Source organism: Oncorhynchus mykiss, chromosome 21, assembly GCF_013265735.2.
Source record: "Oncorhynchus mykiss isolate Arlee chromosome 21, USDA_OmykA_1.1, whole genome shotgun sequence".
Lineage (NCBI taxonomy): Eukaryota > Metazoa > Chordata > Actinopteri > Salmoniformes > Salmonidae > Oncorhynchus > Oncorhynchus mykiss.
This window is the reverse complement of record NC_048585.1, coordinates 15,770,692-15,791,252: the sequence shown is the minus strand read 5'-3', so window position 1 is coordinate 15,791,252 and position 20,561 is coordinate 15,770,692. Positions and strand designations below refer to the sequence as shown.

The window sequence follows — 20,561 nt, the reverse complement described above, 5'->3', positions numbered from 1 at the left end:
GACAGACAGACAGGCAGACTGACTGACTGACTGAAGGATGGACAAACAGACAGGCAGACTGACTGACTGAAGGATGGATGGATAGACAGACTGACTTAAGGACGGACCGACGAACGGACAGGCAGACAGGCAGATGGATAGACAAACAGATGGGAAAGAATGTAAATTGTCCAGACAGAGAGACTGACTGACAGACAGACAGAGAGGAAACACATACATTGTTCAGACAAATAGACAGACTGACAGATAGACAGACTGACAGATAGACAGACTGACAGATAGACAGACTGACAGATAGACAGACTGAGGGGAAAATATCAAATGTCCAGACTGCATACTGTGTCTGGCAGGTGAGAACCACATGTCTAGAATTGCTAGACAACACATGGTGAAGGGTCATTATAGTTCAGTACCTGTCCACTGTTGTCTACCTAGTTGCTACATATCATCATCTAACAATACAGTACAGTCAGACTGACAGATAGACAGACTGACAGATAGACAGACTGACAGATAGACAGACAGACAGTCTGTTCGTTATTCACTACATTCTAATATTGGGACATAATAACTTGGATCCATGTGTGAATCTTTGACAAAAGAGAACAAGCCCCAAGAATGGCAACAGTTGGTTACTCCAATGGTACCTTTCCAGACAGGCTTTAGTCTTGAGTTGGTTCCTCTATTTTCAACACAGCTGCCAGCCAGGCTGGTGTATTTGACAAAATTCCATCTGCACCATCTAAGTTCTACTTTGGGGAAAAAGGTAACGTAAAAAAATAATATTTAAATGCATTTAATCTCACAGAACATGAGAGTCAGTGACGTTGGTGTTTAAATCAAGCCCAGTCTAAAGCCTTCTGTCACTTAAACACCGTAAGCATAGAATTATAGTACTGCTGCAGATTCAAGGGGAAGCCTGACTGGGACTCAACCTCAGAACCTCAGCCATTACACTGAAAGAACCTCTCAGCGAGGTTGGTAGGTGTTGCACAAACATTGTTTCATTCCAATAGTTGGAAAGTAAAAAATAAATTAAAAATGCATTACTGGCTGCCAATCAGATTCCACCCTGAGAGTTCATCTTTAGCCAGTTGATTGGCTAATTCAACCTTCCATGGCATCCAAGAACATCGGAAGCTGTGTACAGTAAACCTCTAGCAGACATGCATTTGATTTAGCTTGGAATTTGCACTTTTGGGACTATGCCATTGGTTCTGATGTAAAACCAAATGAAACCCAGCTTAAGTATTTGAACAGATTTGACATATGTATTTGACACAGGTATGATATACAGTACCAAACCTAAGGCCAAGATTTGACAGTGGACTGTAGTCTGACAGATAGTGGTGAACAGGAGGCTCCCAGATGTTCAGAATGCCCTGTCTAAAGATGGAAGAGTGACTGAGTCTGCATCACTGTCTACCTGCCTAGTCCATCCAGGTGTCTAGACATACTGGACATACAGACATTATTTAGTCTAGCACTTGTGTCTGAAAGAGATAGACAGAGCATGAGAGAAAAAAAGACAGGATGGAGAGAGGAGAAGAAGGACAGGATGGAGAGAGGAGAAGAAGGACAGGATGGAGAGAGGAGAAGAAGGATAGGACAGAGAGAGGAGAAGGAGGACAGGATGGAGAGAGGAGAAGAAGGACAGGATGGAGAGAGGAGAAGAACAGGATGGAGAGAGGAGAAGAAGAACAGGATGGAGAGAAGAGAAGAAGGAGAGGACAGAGAGGAGAAGAAGGACAGGATGGAGAGAGGAGAAGAAGAACAGGATGGAGAGAGGAGAAGAAGAACAGGATGGCGAGAAGAGAAGAAGGAGAAGATGACAGAGAGGAGAAGAAGGACAGGATGGAGAGAGGAGAAGAAGAACAGGATGGAGAGAAGAGAAGAAGGAGAGGACAGAGAGGAGAAGAAGGACAGGATGGAGAGAAGAGAAGAAGGAGAGGACGTAGAGAGGAGAAGAAGGACAGGATGGAGAGAGGAGAAGGACAGGATGGAGAGAGGAGAAGAAGCGCACGGATGGAGAGAAGAGAAGGACAGGATGGAGAGAAGAGAAGGACAGGATGGAGAGAGGAGAAGAAGGACAGGATGGAGAGAGGAGAAGGACAGGATGGAGAGAGGAGAAGGACAGGATGGAGAGAGGAGAAGAAGGCGAGGACGTAGAGAGGAGAAGGACAGGATGGAAAGAGGAGAAGAAGGACAGGATAGAGACAGGAGAAGGACAGGATGGAGAGAGGAGAAGAAGGACAGGATGGAGACAGGAGAAGGACAGGATGGAGAGAGGAGAAGGACAGGGTGGAGAGAGAGAGGAGAAGAAGGACAGGATGGAGACAGGAGAAGGACAGGATGGAGAGAGGAGGACAGGATGGAGAGAGGAGGACAGGATGGAGAGAGAAGGACAGGATGGAGAGAGGAGAAGAAGGAGAGGACAGAGAGAGGAGAAGAAGGAGAGGATGGAAAGAGGAGGAGAAGGACAGGATGGAGAGAGGAGAAAGACAGGACGGAGAGAGGAGAAGGACAGGATGGAGAGAGGAGAAGAAGGAGAGGACAGAGAGAGGAGAAGAAGGAGAGGATGGAGAGAGGAGGAGAAGGACAGGATGGAGAGAGGAGGAGGACAGGATGGAGAGAGGAGAAGGACAGGATGGAGAGAGGAGAAGGACAGGATGGAGAGAGGAGAAGGACAGGATGGAGAGAGGAGGAGAAGGACAGGATGGAGAGAGGAGGAGAAGGACAGGATGGAGAGAGGAGAATGACAGGATGGAGAGAGGAGGACAGGATGGAGAGAGGAGGACAGGATGGAGAGAGGAGAAGAAGGACAGGACAGAGAGAGGAGGAGAAAGGAAAGGGTAAGTGGGTGGTGGGGAGACACATAGAACGAGATGGAGGGTGGGGTGGAAATAAATAATGAGAGGAAGGTTTGGTGAGATACAGGGAGATAAGTGGAACAAGTAGAGAAATGGTGAGATAGATAAGGAGGAACAGAGACGGAGAGAGAGAGGAGGGGGAGAGAGACGGAGAGAGAGAGAAACAGAGAGAGATAGTGAGAGATGTTGAGAAAGCTGAGGAAAGGGAATGGTCAGGAGAGAAATGGTGAGAGGGAGGGGGAGAGAGAGAGGCAGAGAGAGGGATGGAGAGAGAGAAAGAGGTCAAATCCAATACCTTCTGCCTGTTCAGTGACTGCCTGGTGGGAGAGAGACAGGGACAGCAGAAAAATCCACAAGCAGGAATGGCCCATGCTCTGTTCTCCTCCTCCTCTTTTATCCCTCCTTCTCCTCCTCTTCTCTCCTGTTCCTGGTCGTCTCCTCAGATCTCCTCCGACAGATCCACGTCCTCGTTAAGATTCAGCTCAGACTCTTCTATCTTTTCTGAAAGCAACAACGTGAAACAGTTAAACAAGGCCCATACATGAGTGTTTTCTACACAACACTATCACATGTTGAATCAGACTGATCCCAGGTCAGCATGTCAGGCCAGAAAGAGGACATCGTCACGGTCTCAGGTAGGTCTCTATCTTCATGAGTATGATTCACGATAATATCTGCTACACTTACATATCCCTATATTCAGCTGACTAATTTGTTTCCCATACAGGAATCAACACCCTCCTCTAAGCAGCTGAGAACCATCACGATAGTCAAATATTCACCAAATCATTTCAAAGCCATGACATTTCAGATGGTGAATCACATCCCGTTCAGTAGCTAACAGTCAGTGTGCTGTTTCACACAGTTGAACATGGCTAGCACAATGTGGAGCCCTAACGAATGTTCACTTTGGAAGGACCCTGGGCGATCAAGGCTTCACGGCAGGACTCCTATTTGTGCACATGGCCATGAATATACTCCTGTCTACAACACGTCAGTACCAAGGTTGTTACTATGGAGACTGTTGACAGCTCCCTTGAAACAAGCTAAGCAATTAGGCACAATGAACATTCACCATCTCACAGCGAACAACACTGATATACTAAATCAACACCCTGCTCTAATCAAGTGAACACCATCACGATAGTAAAATATTCGCAGTATTCATGAAATCATATCAAAGCCATGACATTTCAGATGGTGAATCATGCCTATCCCTTTCAGTAGATAACAGTCAGTTAACTACCATATGGGTCTTTTTCCCGACAATGTGACCTGATCAAATGATGAGATAAAGTTATAGCCTATAACTAAGGCCCAGATTTGTCCCAAGTCTACTTCCTGATCCTGGTCATTATATTCCATATAGTCTAAACTGCATAACCATCCCCTCAGAATCAAGGTCGTCTGGAATGGGAGCCATAGCATCTACCTCGGCTTTGAGGCATACCTGGCCTGCCACGGTCCCCCAGACCAGAACACCTATCCTGGGGAAGAGATTAGTCGAGCCCCCTGCCCTGAAGCCTTCTCCCACTCATAGCCCTGGAACTCACATACCAGGTCTGATTAATCCCTGAGCTAGGCTAAAACACCATAGCTAATTGTTTCCTCTGTGTGTGTGTGTGTGTGTGTGTGGTGTGTGTGTGTGTGTGTGTGTGTGTGTGTGTGTGTGTGTGTGTGTGTGTGTGTGGTGTGTGTGTGTGTGTGTGTGTGTGTGCATGTTGAGTTTGATCGCGACACCAAAGAAAATCTGTAATAACAGACATCTGTGTCCAGCTCTTATCTCCACCTGAAGGTACGCATCTGTGTCGATGTGTGTGTGTGTCCACGTGTGTGTGTGTGTTTGTATGTGTGTGTGTGTATGTATATATGTGTGTCCATCTGTGTGTGTGTGTTTGTATGTGTGTGTGTCTGTATATATGTGTGTCCTAGTATGTGTGTGTGTATGTATATATGTGTGTCCATCTGTGTGTGTGTGTTTGTATGTGTGTGTGTCTCTATATATATATGTGTGTCCATCTGTGTGTGTGTGTCTGTATATATGTGTGTCCATCTGTGTGTGTGTGTTTGTATGTGTGTGTGTCTGTATATATGTGTGTCCATCTGTGTGTGTGTGTCTGTATATATGTGTGTCCATCTGTGTGTGTGTGTCTGTATATATGTGTGTCCATCTGTGTGTGTGTTTGTATGTGTGTGTGTCTCTATATATATGTGTGTCCATCTGTGTGTGTGTGTCTGTATATATGTGTGTTCATCTGTGTGTGTGTGTTTGTATGTGTGTGTGTCTGTATATATGTGTGTCCATCTGTGTGTGTGTTTGTATGTGTGTGTGTCTGTATATATGTGTGTCCATCTGTGTGTGTGTGTCTGTATATATGTGTGTCCATCTGTGTGTGTGTGTCTGTATATATGTGTGTCCATCTGTGTGTGTGTGTTTGTATGTGTGTGTGTATGTATATATGTGTGTCCATCTGTGTGTGTGTGTCTGTATATATGTGTGTCCATCTGTGTGTGTGTTTGTATGTGTGTGTGTCTGTATATATGTGTGTCCATCTGTGTGTGTGTGTTTGTATGTGTGTGTGTATGTATATATGTGTGTCCATCTGTGTGTGTGTGTCTGTATATATATATGTGTGTCCATCTGTGTGTGTGTGTCTGTATATATGTGTGTCCATCTGTGTGTGTGTTTGTATGTGTGTGTGTCTGTATATATGTGTGTCCATCTGTGTGTGTGTGTTTGTATGTGTGTGTGTCTGTATATATGTGTGTCCATCTGTGTGTGTGTGTCTGTATATATGTGTGTGTGTGTCTGTATATATGTGTGTCCATCTGTGTGTGTGTGTCAGCATTTCTTTGTGCGGTCCCTAATCTACAATCTAATAGACAGCAAGTTCTCTGTGACCAGACCATGAAATATGGTTTCCTTTGCATTAACATGTCACGGCCTGCACTATAGCAATACATTTCAAAGAGGAGAAGTGTGTCTGGTGAAACCTTAAGCATTCCTCCCAGTAATCAGGTCTGGGAAAGGATACGTATTAACTGTCTATGAAGGTAAATTGGGTCTGCAATCCAAGGTTAATGATTGCTTCCACCAATCTCTCCCTTCGGGGGGGGGGGGGGGGGGGGGGGGGCGCACGCACGCACACACACACACACACACACACACACACTCCCTTCAGAAGAGAAAGTGCATGCATTCCAGGTCATGGAGTCCCAGGAAGGAGAGCGTAGCCTCAAGGCTACTCTACATTTCAGGCCAATTGGAATTTTCTATCTGCTTTGCTGACATGACATTAGAAGGTGCTTCTGCAAAGACAGCGCTTCAGATACATTTAAAAGACAACATTTCTGATCCTTAAGAGTCTGTTGACGCACCCCCTGCATCACTCTAAGTAACATAATGAGAAAGGTTTAAGCTGGAGATATCAGGGTTTTCCGCGTACATCGGCCTTCCTCATCTGCGGTGGGAGGTGACGAGTTACAAAGGGGTTTTAAAATATCAAATAGCTGAATGATCCATGGTATGACCATCTTAAAACAATTCCATATGTCAGCCTAGTAAAAGCCTCCCAAAAGGCTTAGACTTTTAGAGGTTATAAAAGGTCAATAGATTAGCTATGGTGAGGTTGTGATTTTTAGATGGCATTTATAGTATCTCTGTATTTTTGCCTTTCCCTACAGTAGGTGTGTGTGTGTCAAGTCTGTCTTAGCTCAGCTAGTAAATACAGATACCAGATAGAGCTACACCTCCCCCTTAACCCCTCACCCCATCGCTGAATCTTTCCATCACTCTATCAAAACATTCACCCCTCCATCAAACCATCCATCCCTCCATCAAAACATCCATCCCTCCATCAAAACATCCATCCCTCCATCAAAACATCCATCCCTCCATCAAAACATCCATCCCTCCATCAAAACATCATCCCTCCATCAAAACATCATCCATCCATCAAAACATCCCTCCATCAAAACATCCATCCCTCCATCAAAACATCCATCCCTCCATCAAACCATTCATCCCTCCATCAAACCATTCATCCCTCCATCAAAACATCCATCCCTCCATCAAAACATCCATCCCTCCATCAAAACATCCATCCCTCCATCAAACCATCCATCCCTCCATCAAACCATCCATCCCTCCATCAAACCATTCATCCCTCCATCAAACCAACCATCCCTCCATCAAACCATCCATCCCTCCATCAAAACATCCATCCTTCCATCAAACCATCCATCCCTCCATCAAACCATCCATCCCTCCATCAAAACATCCATCCCTCCATCAAACCATCCATCCCTCCATCAAACCATCCATCCCTCCATCAAACCATCCATCCCTCCATCAAACCATCCATCCCTCCATCAAACCATCCATCCCTCCATCAAACCATCCATCCCTCCATCGAAACATCCATCCCTCCATCAAAACATTCACCCCTCCATCAAAACATCCATCCCTCCATCAAAACATCATCCCTCCATCAAAACATCATCCATCCATCAAAACATCCCTCCATCAAAACATCCATCCCTCCATCAAAACATCCATCCCTCCATCAAACCATTCATCCCTCCATCAAACCATTCATCCCTCCATCAAAACATCCATCCCTCCATCAAACCATCATCCCTCCATCAAACCATCCATCCCTCCATCAAACCATCCATCCCTCCATCAAACCATTCATCCCTCCATCAAACCAACCATCCCTCCATCAAACCATCCATCCCTCCATCAAAACATCCATCCCTCCATCAAAACATCCATCCCTCCATCAAACCATCCATCCCTCCATCAAACCATCCATCCCTCCATCAAACCATCCATCCCTCCATCAAACCATCCATCCCTCCATCAAACCATCCATCCCTCCATCGAAACATCCATCCCTCCATCAAAACATTCACCCCTCCATCAAACCATCCATCCCTCCATCAAATCATCCATCCCTCCATCAAAACATCCATCCCTCCATCAAAACATCCATCCCTCCATCAAAACATCCATCCCTCCATCAAAACATCCATCCCTCCATCAAACCATCCATCCCTCCATCAAACCATCCATCCCTCCATCAAACCATCCATCCCTCCATCAAAACATCCATCCCTCCATCAAAACATCCATCCCTCCATCAAAACATCTATCCCTCCATCAAAACATCATCCCTCCATCAAACCATCCATCCCTCCATCAAACCATTCATCCCTCCATCAAACCATCCATCCCTCCATCAAACCATCCATCCCTCCATCGAAACATCCATCCCTCCATCAAAACATTCATCCATCAAAACATCCATCAAAACATCCATCCCTCCATCAAAACATCCATCCCTCCATCAAACCATCCATCCCTCCATCAAACCATTCATCCCTCCATCGAAACATCCATCCCTCCATCAAAACATTCATCCATCAAAACATCCATCAAAACATCCATCCCTCCATCAAAACATCCATCCCTCCATCAAAACATCCATCCTGCTAGATCACCTCTCTAGACACTAGATCAACTTCAGATCAACTTCAGGTAGAAATTAAATCCAAACATTTTTCCCCATAGTTTTATTTCACAGCAGTTTGAAGGCCTGGCCAGATAACGTCAGGGCGTTTGACTGTTTGAGAGGCATGGTGAGTTTACAGCCAGTCAGATGGGAGAGCTGCCAGAGGTTACACAGCATACCCAAAAGATACACAACACCTCTCCATTCACATACCAATCCAAGCCAGTCCTGTCTCTGCTTGTATCCTGCTACATACTTTACATGTTAAAGTGTAGAAACTTACAGTTGTAGAAACCTGACATCAGTTTACAGATGTAGGATCTTAATTTGGGCAGCTTGCAGCAACAGGACATTATTATGAATTATTATGTGGATTATAATTAATGGACATTATTGTTGGGGTTGATACATTTCTTGTTAGGGAAAATTAAGTCTGAAATTCAAAAGTGAAAATTACAAACTTTAGAAGCCTTTTTTATACTCAAATACACTACAAGTTAGAACATTCTCAGCAACAAAAGAGTGATCAAATTAAGATCTGACATCTGTATATCATAGTCACAAGCCACAGACAGTAAAGCAAACTGGTTTGCAACAAGAGCATACTTTTACAGTAAGGGCTGGCTTTCCGGACCCTTCTTCCTAGACTTATAAAGCTCAATGGTGAGTCTCCATTGAAAGAGCTTTTTCCCTCTCCAGGAGTGGGCTTCATCTGGGTCTGCCTTCTGAGTCATCTGCTGAACAAAGTCCATCTGTCTGTGTAAAGTAGGTTCATGTACTGATCCTGGGTTGGTGTTGCAGAGTTGGAATGTACTACATCTTTCCCCAAGTCAGACTGTGAAGACATCTGTTACTCATTACAGACATAGTTAGATGGTTAGAGTGTCAACTGATGTTCCCTGAGGTCACAGGGGAGAAAATCAAAGATGGCGGCTACTTCACAAGGGGTCAAAGCATGTGTTAGTCAAAAGGACCCTCTGCTTCTTTCAACTTCACCAATAGAACCCTCTGCTTCTTTCAACTTCACCAATAGAACCCTCTGCTTCTTTCAACTTCACCAATAGATCCCTCTGCTTCTTTCAACTTCACCAATAGAACCCTCTGCTTCTTTCAACTTCACCAATAGAACCCTCTACTTCTTTCAACTTCACCAATAGAACCCTCTGCTTCTTTCAACTTCACCAATAGAACCCTCTGCTTTTTTCAACTTCACCAATAGAACCCTCTGCTTCTTTCAACTTCACCAATAGAACCCTCTGCTTCTTTCAACTTCACCAATAGAACCCTCTGCTTTTTTCAACTTCACCAATAGAACCCTCTGCTTTTTTCAACTTCACCAATAGAACCCTCTGCTTTTTTCAACTTCACCAATTATCCAGATATAATACTTGAGCTAAGATTGATTAAGCTGCCCAGGACAATGGAACCAAATACATAGTCCCGAAAGTGCAAACTCCAAGCTAATTCAAGCGCGCTTCAAATACTTGTAGGCATTTGAAAGTACTTGACATATTATGTACTGTACTGACCCAGGTCTGCAATGATGTAAGTGCACACTTCTATGGACTCTTAATCAGCAATGGACCAGGCCTCACTCTGAAGATGCAGAGGGGCATTTCTGCAAAGGCTACACTCACAAACAGGTCAGCAGCACTCAGCAACCTCTGACAACGTCCCTGCAACGCTCTCACAATGCAATCACTTGTGTCCAGCCTGGCAGCCTCACCTTAGCACTGGAGAGGGTATTGTGTCTGTCTGGCCCCAGTTAGTGTATTACAGCTCAGAGTGGATTAAAGGTAGAGGACATAAACATGGTCTCTCTCTCCAACTTCATTTCTCTTTCGCTACCACTCCCCTGCTATCTCTCCCTATACAATACTCCATCTCTCTCTCTCTCCATTAGGTACCACATGCCCTACAAGTCCAACCGCATGTCAGCTATTTCTACATAATGGCATTTTCCACATCACAGAGGATTATCCCTGCAGGTGTGAAATTGGGAGCATTTAAAAGGCACACACACACACACAAACAAACACAAACACACACACATAGGGTGTAAACACAAGCTTGTGTGTATGTGTGTGTGTGTATGTGTGTGTGTGTGTGCCTGCCTCAAGCTGTAGTATCTATGTGAAATTGGGATATGTAGTATTATCAAGATAAACATGTACACGTGCACGCATGCGCACACACACACACACACACACACACACACGCAGACATACAGTCCTTAATATTAAAAAGTAATGAATCATTATGATTCCATTTTATCACCACTTCCTAATGCTAGTTATTCTATACAGACATGTCTATACATGGGGAGTTCCCTATAGTACACTCCAGGCTCATCACATTATGCTCCAGCTCTCAGATACAACAGGGACCTTCATGTGCTCCTGCTATCTAGAACCTTTAAGGGTTCTTCGGCTGTCCCCATAGGACAACCTTTTGAATAACCCTTGTGGGTTACAGGAATAACCCTTTTGAGTTCTAGAACCCAGTCTACAGAGGGTTCTACATGGAACCAAAAAGTGTTCTACGTGGAACCAAAATGTGTTCTACTATGTGGACAGTCAAAGAACCCTTTTAGAAGCCTTTTGTCTAAGAGTGTTCCTGTGCAGGCATCCCCTCTACACCAGTGTGGATGTGGCAGTAGCAGTCTGCAACAGGTTCTTTGCTTTAATGCTACAATGCACTTTCCTCTTGCATCAGACATTATGTTTCAAAGCATGAGTAATGCTGGGAATGCAATGAATTCCTGAACATAAAGTGGGGGAAAGGCTCCTTAAACACATTATATAGATATAAATGCTTCCATTTTCTGCCAAAGCCTTTTCAGCTGCATTAGCTCTGCTAGTTTCTCTCTCTTTGAAAACTATATTGAGTGGAACGGCGCGTTCAGAAAATAACAGTTTCCAAATTTGTTCCACAATTACCAGACTGTAGCTGGGTGTTAACTTTAGAACTGGCAGAGACAGTGGGTGTCTCCCAGACTGCAGCCTATTCCCTATATAATGCACTACTTTTCTAATCAAATGTAGGTAACTATATAAAGAGTAGGGTGCCATTTGAGACATAGCCAGACTGAAAGTAGTGGCCCACTCACAGAGCCCCTAAAAGCTTCTTGCTTACCTCTCCAGGGATAGGACACATCCTCTTGTTCTGGCAACTTGTTCTGGCAACTGCTGCTTGCTGCTCTCTACGGGTTGCCAGGTTGTGAGAGAAAAAAATCCCTGAGAAAAAGTTTAGAAGTGCCCACACGGGAGAAGTAAGAATCCGAGATTGTATTGTATTGTATTCCGTAAAATAAGTAGTTGCAACACTCACATACAGTAGATTGTGTACTGTGTGTGAGAGAAGAAGTGTGTGAGAGTAGGTAGAGTGAATGAATGAGAACAGTTAGAGAGAGGGGGGTATGGAGCTGCTGGAACCTGTTGGCTCACTCTCTGACAGAGAGAGAGAGAGAGAGAGAGAGAGGAGAGAGAGAGAGAGAGAGAGAGAGATGAGAAAGAGAGAGGAGAGAGAGAGAGAGAGAGAGAGAGAGAGATGAGAAAGAGAGAGGAGAGAGAGAGAGAGAGAGAGAGAGAGAGAGAGAGAGAGAGAAAAAGAGAGAAAAAGAGAGAGAGAGAGAGAGAGAGAACGAGAGAGAAAGAGAGAGAGAGAGAGAGAAAGAGAAATAGAGAGAGAGAGAGAGAGAAAGAGAAAGAGATAGAGAGAGAGAGAGAGAGAGAGTCTCTCTTCTCCCTTCTTCCTCTGTCTCTCTTCTCCCTTCCTCTGTCTCTCTTCTCCCTTCTTCCTCTGTCTCTCTTCTCCCTTCCTCTGTCTCTCTTCTCCCTTCTTCCTCTGTCTCTCTTCTCCCTTCTTCCTCTGTCTCTCTTCTCCCTTCTTCCTCTGTCTCTCTTCTCCCTTCCTCTGTCTCTCTTCTCCCTTCTTCCTCTGTCTCTCTTCTCCCTTCTTCCTCTGTCTCTCTTCTCCCTTCCTCTGTCTCTCTTCTCCCTTCTTCCTGTCTCTCTTCTCCCTTCTTCCTCTGTCTCTCTTTTCCCTTCTTCCTCTGTCTCTCTTCTCCCTTCCTCTGTCTCTCTGCTCCCTTCTTCTCTGTCTTTCTGCTCCCTTCTTTCTCTGTCTCTCTTCTCCCTTCTTTCTCTGTCTCTCTGCTCCCTTCTTTCTCTGTCTCTCTGCTCCCTTCTTTCTCTGTCTCTTCTTCCTCTGTCTCTTCTCCCTTATTTCTCTGTCTTTCTGCTCCCTTCTTTCACTGTGTGTTCCTAAAAATGATAAGAAGGAATGAGGACAACACTGGATTTTCCACACTTAGTCTCAGACAGAGTAGTACAGCATTGACAGCAGGAACTATGCAGTATCTAAGGATGAAAGTGTGCGTGCGTGTGTGTGTGTGTGTGTGTGTGTGTGTAATCATGCATTGGAGTCAATGACAGATATTTACTGAAGTTTCTAGTAAGGATTTAGCCCTAGGAGATCCTCCATGGAGCAGAAACAGTGAATTAGCCAGGTGACACTAAATATCCAGAAAGCACAGTCCCACTTCATTCATCAGTGTATGACTCTTTCCTCAGCCTTAGCAGTCAGATACATCTTCCTAATCTAGAAAACCAACAGTTATTGTTAGTCAAAGCTGGTTAAACAAAGAGTTATACAGATACAATGTATTATTATCAGGGAATCAAAGATCCCTCCACGTCTGGTTCTTCTTTCAGGGAGGTGTTGCAGCTTGCTCTTTGGGGGTCTAGGCTGGGTTACTGGCACTTTGGGAATAATGTCTTTGGGTAAATAAGGCTTTCATTTGATTTCGGAACCCAAATGAACTTCAGGAGAGCTGTAACAGTATGAATAACAAGAAAACACAATGAAATACAACAGAGATATCTACTGTAGCAACACTCATCCCACTCTAATTTATACCTGCATTTACATTGTAGTCATTTAGCTGACACTCTTTTCCAGAGCGACTTACAGGAGTAATTAGGGTTAAGTGCCTTGCTCAAGGGCACAGACAGATTGAATCCCGAGCCGACTACGTGAACAAACAAGGTTGGTGAAGCTATGTACCTGGTATTATAAACTGGGTGGCTCGAGCCCTGCATACTGATTGGCTGACATACCCATATACCACGGGTATGACAAAACATTTATTTTAACTGCTCGAATCACGTTGGTAACCAGTTTATAATAGCAATAAGGCACCTCAGGGGTTTGTGGTGTATGACCAATATACCACGGCTAATGGCTGTATACAGGCACTCTGCGTTGCATCGTGCGTTAGAACAGCCCTTAACAGTGGTATATTGGACATATACCACACCTCCTCATGCCGTATTGCTTAAATAAACATCTGTTTAAAGGCCATATTCCCACGCATTAAATCAGCAAAACAGGAATCAACACTATCTTCAAAAATTCCAGAGGATAAACAAATCAATCTAGTTTTGATGAGCAGTTAACCCTTTCTGCAGGATGATGTGTTTGACAAGCTGAGGTAGATCAGTGAAGTCATCTTTAATGGCCGACAGCAGGAATGGGGCTACTGGGTTTATAGGGGCTCGCCAGCTGTCAGCCATGACACGCTATAACTCAACACATACTGGTCACAGAGCCTGACAGAACCTTCTCTCTGCCTGTGTCCTAAATGGTGCCCTATTCAAAAGCAATACACTATACAGTGGCTTGCGAAAGTATTCACCCCCCTTGGCATTTTTCATATTTTGTTGCCTTACAACCTGGAATTAAAATAGATTTTTAAGGGGTTTGTATCATTTGATTAATACAACAAGCCTACCACTTTGAAGATACAAAATAATTTAATTGGGAAACAAACAAGAAATAAGACATAAAAACTGATAACTTGAGCGTGCATAACTATTCACCCCCCCCCCCAGAGTCAATACTTTGTAGAGCCCCCTTTTGCAGCAATTACAGCTGCAAGTCTCTTGGGGTATGTTTCTATAACCTTGGCACATCTAGCCACTGGGATTTTTGCCCATTCTTCAAGGCAAAACTGCTCCAGCTCCTTCAAGTTGGATGGGTTCCGCTTGTGTACAGCAATCTTTAAGTCATACCACAGATTCTCAATTGAATGGGCTGAGCTGGGCTTTGACTAGGCCATTCAAAGATATTTAAATGTTTCCCCCCCCCCAATAGCTTAGGGCTATTGTCCTGCTGGAAGGTGAACCTCAATCCCAGTCTCAAATCTTTGGAAGACAAACCGGTTTCCCTCAAGAATTTCCCTGTATTTATCACCATCCATCATTCCTTCAATTCTGAGCAGTTTCCCAGTCCCTGCCGATGAAAAACATCCCCATAGCATGATGCTTCCACAACCATGCGGGGATGGTGTTCTCGGGGTGATGTGGTGTAGGGTTTATGCTAGACACAGCGTTTTCCAAAAAGCTTTCATTTTCCAAATGACCAAAAAGCTCAATTTTAGTCTCATCTGACCAGAGTACCTTCTTCCATATGTTTGGGGAGTCTCCCACATGCCTTTTGGCAAACACCAAACAGTTTTGCTTATTTTTTTCTGTAAAGCCCAGCTCTGTGGAGTGTACGGCTTAAAGTGGTCTTATGGACAGATACTCCAATCTCCGCTGTGGAGCTTTGCAGCTCCTTCAGGGTTATCTTTGGTCTCTTTGTTGCCTCTCTGATTAATGCCCTCCTTGTCTGGTCTGTGAGTTTTGGTGGGCAGCCCTCTCTTGGCAGGTTTGTTGTGGTGCCATATTCTTTCAATTTTTTAAGAAAGGATTTAATGGTGCTCCGTAGGATGTTTAAAGTTTCCAATATTTTTTATAACCCAACCCTGATCTCTATAACCCAACCCAATACTTCTCCACAACTTTGTCCCTGACCTGTTTGGAGAGCTCCTTGGTCTTCATAGTGCTGCTTACTTGGTGGCACCCCTTGCTTGGTGGTGTTGCAGACTCTGGGGCCTTTCAGAACAGGTGTATATATACTGAGATCATGTGACAGATCATGTGACACTTAGATTGCACACAGGTGGACTATATTTAACTAATTAAGTGACTTGTGAAGGTAATTGGTAGCACCAGATATTATTTAGGGGCTTCATAGTAAAGGGGGTGAATACATATGTACACACCACTTTTTAGTTTTTCATTTTGTCGAATTATTTGTAACAAGTTGTTTTTTTCATTTCACTTCACCAATTTGGACTATCTTGTGTATGCCCATTACATTCAATTTAAATAAAAATATATTTAAACTACGGGTTGTAATGCAATAAAATAGGAAAAACACCAAGGGGGTGAATACTTTTGCAAGGCACTGTATTGGTAACAGGGTTCTATTTGGGATGGGACCTCTGTCTCTCAGCATCATGGGGGACACTACAAAAACTGCTCCTATTTAGATTCAGTGAACCACTTTGAATTTGACTTCAGCTGTTGAAAACATGAAAGTCATTCAGTCTAATGCAGGAGAAGCAGAAGAGCACAAGGAACATGCAGATTTCCATCTTATCACAGATGTTGATATTGGAAAAGTACCCCCTCTAGATCCACATCTATTGCCCCTCTGGTTCAGTGGTCCCTCATATCTACAGTAGAGGTCAAATAGCCTGGCTATCCTGGTTTCATTTATGGGTCACCTTGTAGCAGTGAGAATACCGAGATCCTTTATGATTTAATGGCCCATAGCGCTGCTTGGTGAAGCAGGGAACTGGACAGGAATTGGGGTAAAGGTAGCCATTAGCCATGGTGGTGTTAACAGTGTCCTGTAGTACAACTTGAATGAATGACTCCTGGGCCACACAACCCAAAGACACTTCTATTTTCTACCAAGAGTTGAGGAGGTCAGACGTGTCATTTTGTACAGTAGTGTTACATCATCAAGCAGTTGGCTGAGTTCAAAGTTCCTTGGTTCTGGGCAAGAGCTGTAATAGAAGAAAAACGCTGGAAGAGGCCCTGTTTTCCACTGGCTGCTGATAAGTACTGAGTTGAGGGAAAATGTACTTGATACGATTGTGATGTGTTGTTGTCTCACCTAGACATCTTCAGATGAATGCACAATTAGATTGATTTATTTTATTTCACCTTTATTTAACCAGGTAGGCCAGTTGAGAACAAGTTCTCATTTACAACTGCGACCTGGCCAAGATAAAGCAAAGCAGTGCGACAACAACACAGAGTTACACATAAACAGAAGTACAGTCAATAACACAAAAGAAAGAAAAATAGAAAAACCTATGTACTTTACAGTGTGTGCAAGTGTAGAAGAAGCGGCCAAAGGAAGTGATGTCTTTGGGGATGAACAGTACAATATACCTGCTGGAGCCCGTGCTACGGGTGGGTGTTGCTATGGTGACCAGTGAGCTGAGATAAGGCGGGGCTTTACCTAGCAGAGATAATACATGACCTGGAGCCAGTGGGTTTGGCGACGGATATGTAGTGAGGGCCAGACACAGCGTACAGGTCGCAGTGGTGGGTAGTATATGGGGCTTTGGTGATAAAACGGATGGCACTGTGATAGACTGCATCCAATTTGCTGAGTAGAGTGTTGGAGGCTATTTTGTAAATGACATCGCCGAAGTCAAGGATTGATAGGATAGTCAGTTTTACGAGGGTATGTTTGGCGGCATGAGAGAAGGAGGCTTTGTTGCGAAATAGGAAGCCGATTCTAGATTTAATTTTGGATTGGAGATGCTTAATGTGAGCCTGGAAGGAGAGTTTACAGTCTAACCAGACACCTAGGTATTTGTAGTTTTCCACATACTCTTGGTCAGAACCGTCCAGAGTAGTGATAGTCGGGCGGGAGGGTGCGGGCAGCGATCGGTTGAAGAGCATGCACTTAGTTTTACCTGCATTTAAAAGCAGCTTGTCTAGAGGTTTGTTAGCACCGTGTCCAAAGAAGGGCCAGATGTATACAGAATGGTGTCGTCTGCGTAGAGGTGGATCAGAGAATCACCAGCAGCAAGAGAGACATCATTGATATATACAGAGAAAAGAGTCGGCCCGAGAACTGAACCGGTCCGGACAACAGGTTTGACACACTGAACTTTATCTGAGAAGTAGTTGGTGAACCAGGCGGCCATTTGAGAAGCTACTGTACGTCACTCTGGATAAGAGCGTCTGCTAAATCACTAACATGTCAAATGTCAACGTAAGAGAGGGATCGGAGGGACAGATCGAAGGGAAGGGGGAGGGAGTTCCCTGGGCACCAAAAAAACTCAGTACCTCTACCTTCTATAGCCTGGCCTAACGGTGTCTGACTGACCACCGCTGGTGTCCTACTGTTGACCCCCTGGACACTTCGGGAGAGGTCAGTAGTAGCTACCGCCCACAACCATTAAAACTTCTCAATTAGAACAATTGAAGCAACAATATTCCACATAATACCTCTCCAATTTCCACACAACCAGACTAAAAAGACTGTCATCGACTGCCATCTTAATCACATGCTGCCATCAAGCAGCCTTAGCGACTTTCCAGAAGTTTAACCGAGCAAAGGAACATATTACATTAAAACCCTGTAACACCCATTCATTTATACTTTAGTTAAGGATCATTTATGTATTGAGCGCAATTATAGCATCAGCAAATGGCTAGGTGTAAATACCAAATGGCCCACTATTCCCTATGGGCCCTGGTCAAAAGTAGTGCACTATAAAGGGAATAGGGTGTAATTTGGGATGCAGTTCAGGTGTGATCTGAATAAAAGGTGGTATACTGCTAGTGGGGGTATTCAGTTGGGGAGTATTAACCAGGCTTGTCTCTCTAAACCCACAGCTAATTAAATGTGGGCAAATCCCCCAAGTCATCAGTTGTGCTGTAAAAGTGAGCTTTGATTACATTTACGCTGCAGGCCAAGGAGAAAACAATCATGTGCATAGGAAGTAGGGAACAGTGCATGCATGAAAAGAGAGGGAGATTGGGGAGGTAAGGGGAAAATTACCAAAGCTATTGGGAGGGGTGTGTCTATGTCCGTGTTTGTGTGCATGCGCATGCGTGTGTGTGTGTGCATGGGTTCGTGAGTGCTTGTATGCATGTGCATGTGATGGTATGATGTGTGTGTGTGTGTGTGTGTGTGTGTGTGTGTGTGTGTCTGTGTGTGTATGGGGTGGAAGGGGAAGGTCTGTCATTCATTAGCCAACACTTTTGACACTATGCAGTAAAAACATCCGTAGCATCATAGTTAATTGGCTTGTTTTTACAGGAAATATGGCCCAGACAATCTCACTTTCTCTTTCACACTCCCTCTCTTACAGGAACACACACACTTTCACTCTCTCCCTCTCTGTGACCCTAAAGCAAAGGGCAGTGCGCAGCCATCCTCGGCTATCTCTGACAGTCACTCAACCCAGCCACCGTAAATGGTAAAAAACCCTGCATAAATACTAGCCAGGCCTGCGATTATTTACACAGCCAACTCAGAGTCCGAACAGAAGCTATCTATTCATATTCGGCTTGGAATGCCCTGTCTATTCAGCATTCAAGCCCCACAGGCTTTTCAACCAAACAAACCCTCTAATTTGATGAAGTTTATATTTAATGTAATTCTGAAATCTTAGCTTCTCTCCTCTCACTCTTTTCTGTGCTCGGCTGCTTCCATCACAGCGGTTTTGAATCAAACATTACATTCGCCAGCAGTTCTACAGCACAGGATTTAATTGTGTGATTTTTCATACAGCACTTTAATTATGAAACGTTGAAGTTTCAGCCTGAAACTTAGAGTGGATGTTTTTTTACACACGGTTAAGTTTAATTGGGAGCTGAGAGTACACTCTGGAAAAAAAGGTGCTATCTAGAACCTAAAATGGTTATTTGGCTGTCCCCATGGGAGAACACTTTGAAGAACCATTTTTGGTTCCAGGTAGAACCTTTTTGGTTTGAGGTGGAACCCTTTTGGGTTCCATCTAGAACCCTTTCCACAAAGGTTTCTACATGGAACCCAAACAGGGTTCTACCTGGAATCAAAAAGTGTTGACCTATAGGGACAGCCGAAGAATCCCTTTGGAGCCATTCTTTTTAAGAGTGTATAGATAGAAGATGGAGAGACAGAGAGAGAGAGAGAGAGAGAGAGAGAGAGAGGAAGAGAGAGAGGTGAGGTCATGCTCTGGACTGGAATATATTAATTAAGAGCAATTGAACTTTGACACTCAGATTGTGAACATGAATTCACAGTTATAAGTCTATGTTATTATACTTATCTATTGGGTTAGGATTAGTGCTAGATCCTCTTTGGCAGACTCAATTAAACACCTGTTATGTCAAGTGTAATAGGCTGATATTGTCATGTGAGACGGTGCAGCTGTACTTGTGATTGTTGCAGCATTGCCCTGTGATGTGAATGGTGGCACACCTGTGAGAGTCTCACACCAGGAATACAGGAAGTCTCCCCTGCGGCTAACATGATTCTGACACACTTTCACTAACCACACACCCAGAGTGCTGTGCCCACTCCTGCCAACTACAGAAGAGCCAGGCTGTGCCAACCCACAACACATACCCACATACTCTAAACGCACACGCACATGCAGCACACACACACAAATACACACACACTGCCCTTGGCACAAACGTACCCTGTGCCAGCCTCTTCCTAAAAATGTCCTCCTAATCAATGCATTCCTATTAGGCAACTGTGTGAGTGATCTTTCCACACTGAGAAATGAGCTGTCAAGGCAACTAAAGAGAACACTGCAGGTGAGATTGTTTGTTAGTACAAGCAAAACCAGAGCGTGAAATGGAGATACGAGCAGCATACTACCCTGCAAACCACTGCTGGCTTGCTTCTGAAGCCAACCAGGGTTGGTCCTGGTCAGTCCCTGGATGGAAGACCTGATGCTGCTGGAAGTGGTGTTGGAGAGTCAATAGGAGGCAGTGATTGGGGACACTGCCCTGTGACGGGTGCCGTCTTTCGGATGGGACGTTAAACGGGTGTCCTGACTCTCTGAGGTCATTAAAGATCCCATGGCACTTATCGTAAGAGTAGGGGTGTTAACCCCTGTGTCCTGGCTAAATTCCCAATCTGGCCCTCAAACCATCACGGTCACCTAATAATCCCCAGTTTACAATTGGCTCATTCATCCCCCTCCTCTCCCCTGTAACTATTCCCCAGGTCGTTGCTGTAAACGAGAACGTGTTCTCAGTCAACTTACCTGGTAAAATAACGGATACATTTTAAAAAACAAGGAAATGTTTGCCAGGTA

At 44.4% G+C, this 20,561-nt stretch overlaps 1 protein-coding gene across 3 annotated transcripts in view; it reads right to left on the bottom strand.

Annotated features, from left to right (window-relative positions):
* col7a1l (collagen type VII alpha 1-like) overlaps window positions 1–11,678 on the bottom strand; it is an 87,144-nt gene extending 75,466 nt beyond the window's left edge. For all 3 annotated transcript variants that reach the window (XM_036957076.1, XM_036957077.1, XM_036957078.1), the window contains exons 1-2: window positions 11,522–11,678; window positions 3,166–3,371 (exon numbers count right to left, since the gene is read on the bottom strand). In XM_036957076.1, coding sequence (XP_036812971.1) covers window positions 3,166–3,241 — 76 coding nt within the window. In that variant the 5' untranslated portion in view covers window positions 3,242–3,371; window positions 11,522–11,678. The remainder of the gene's footprint in view (window positions 1–3,165; window positions 3,372–11,521) is intronic.
* Between the last annotated feature and the right edge of the window lie 8,883 nt (window positions 11,679–20,561).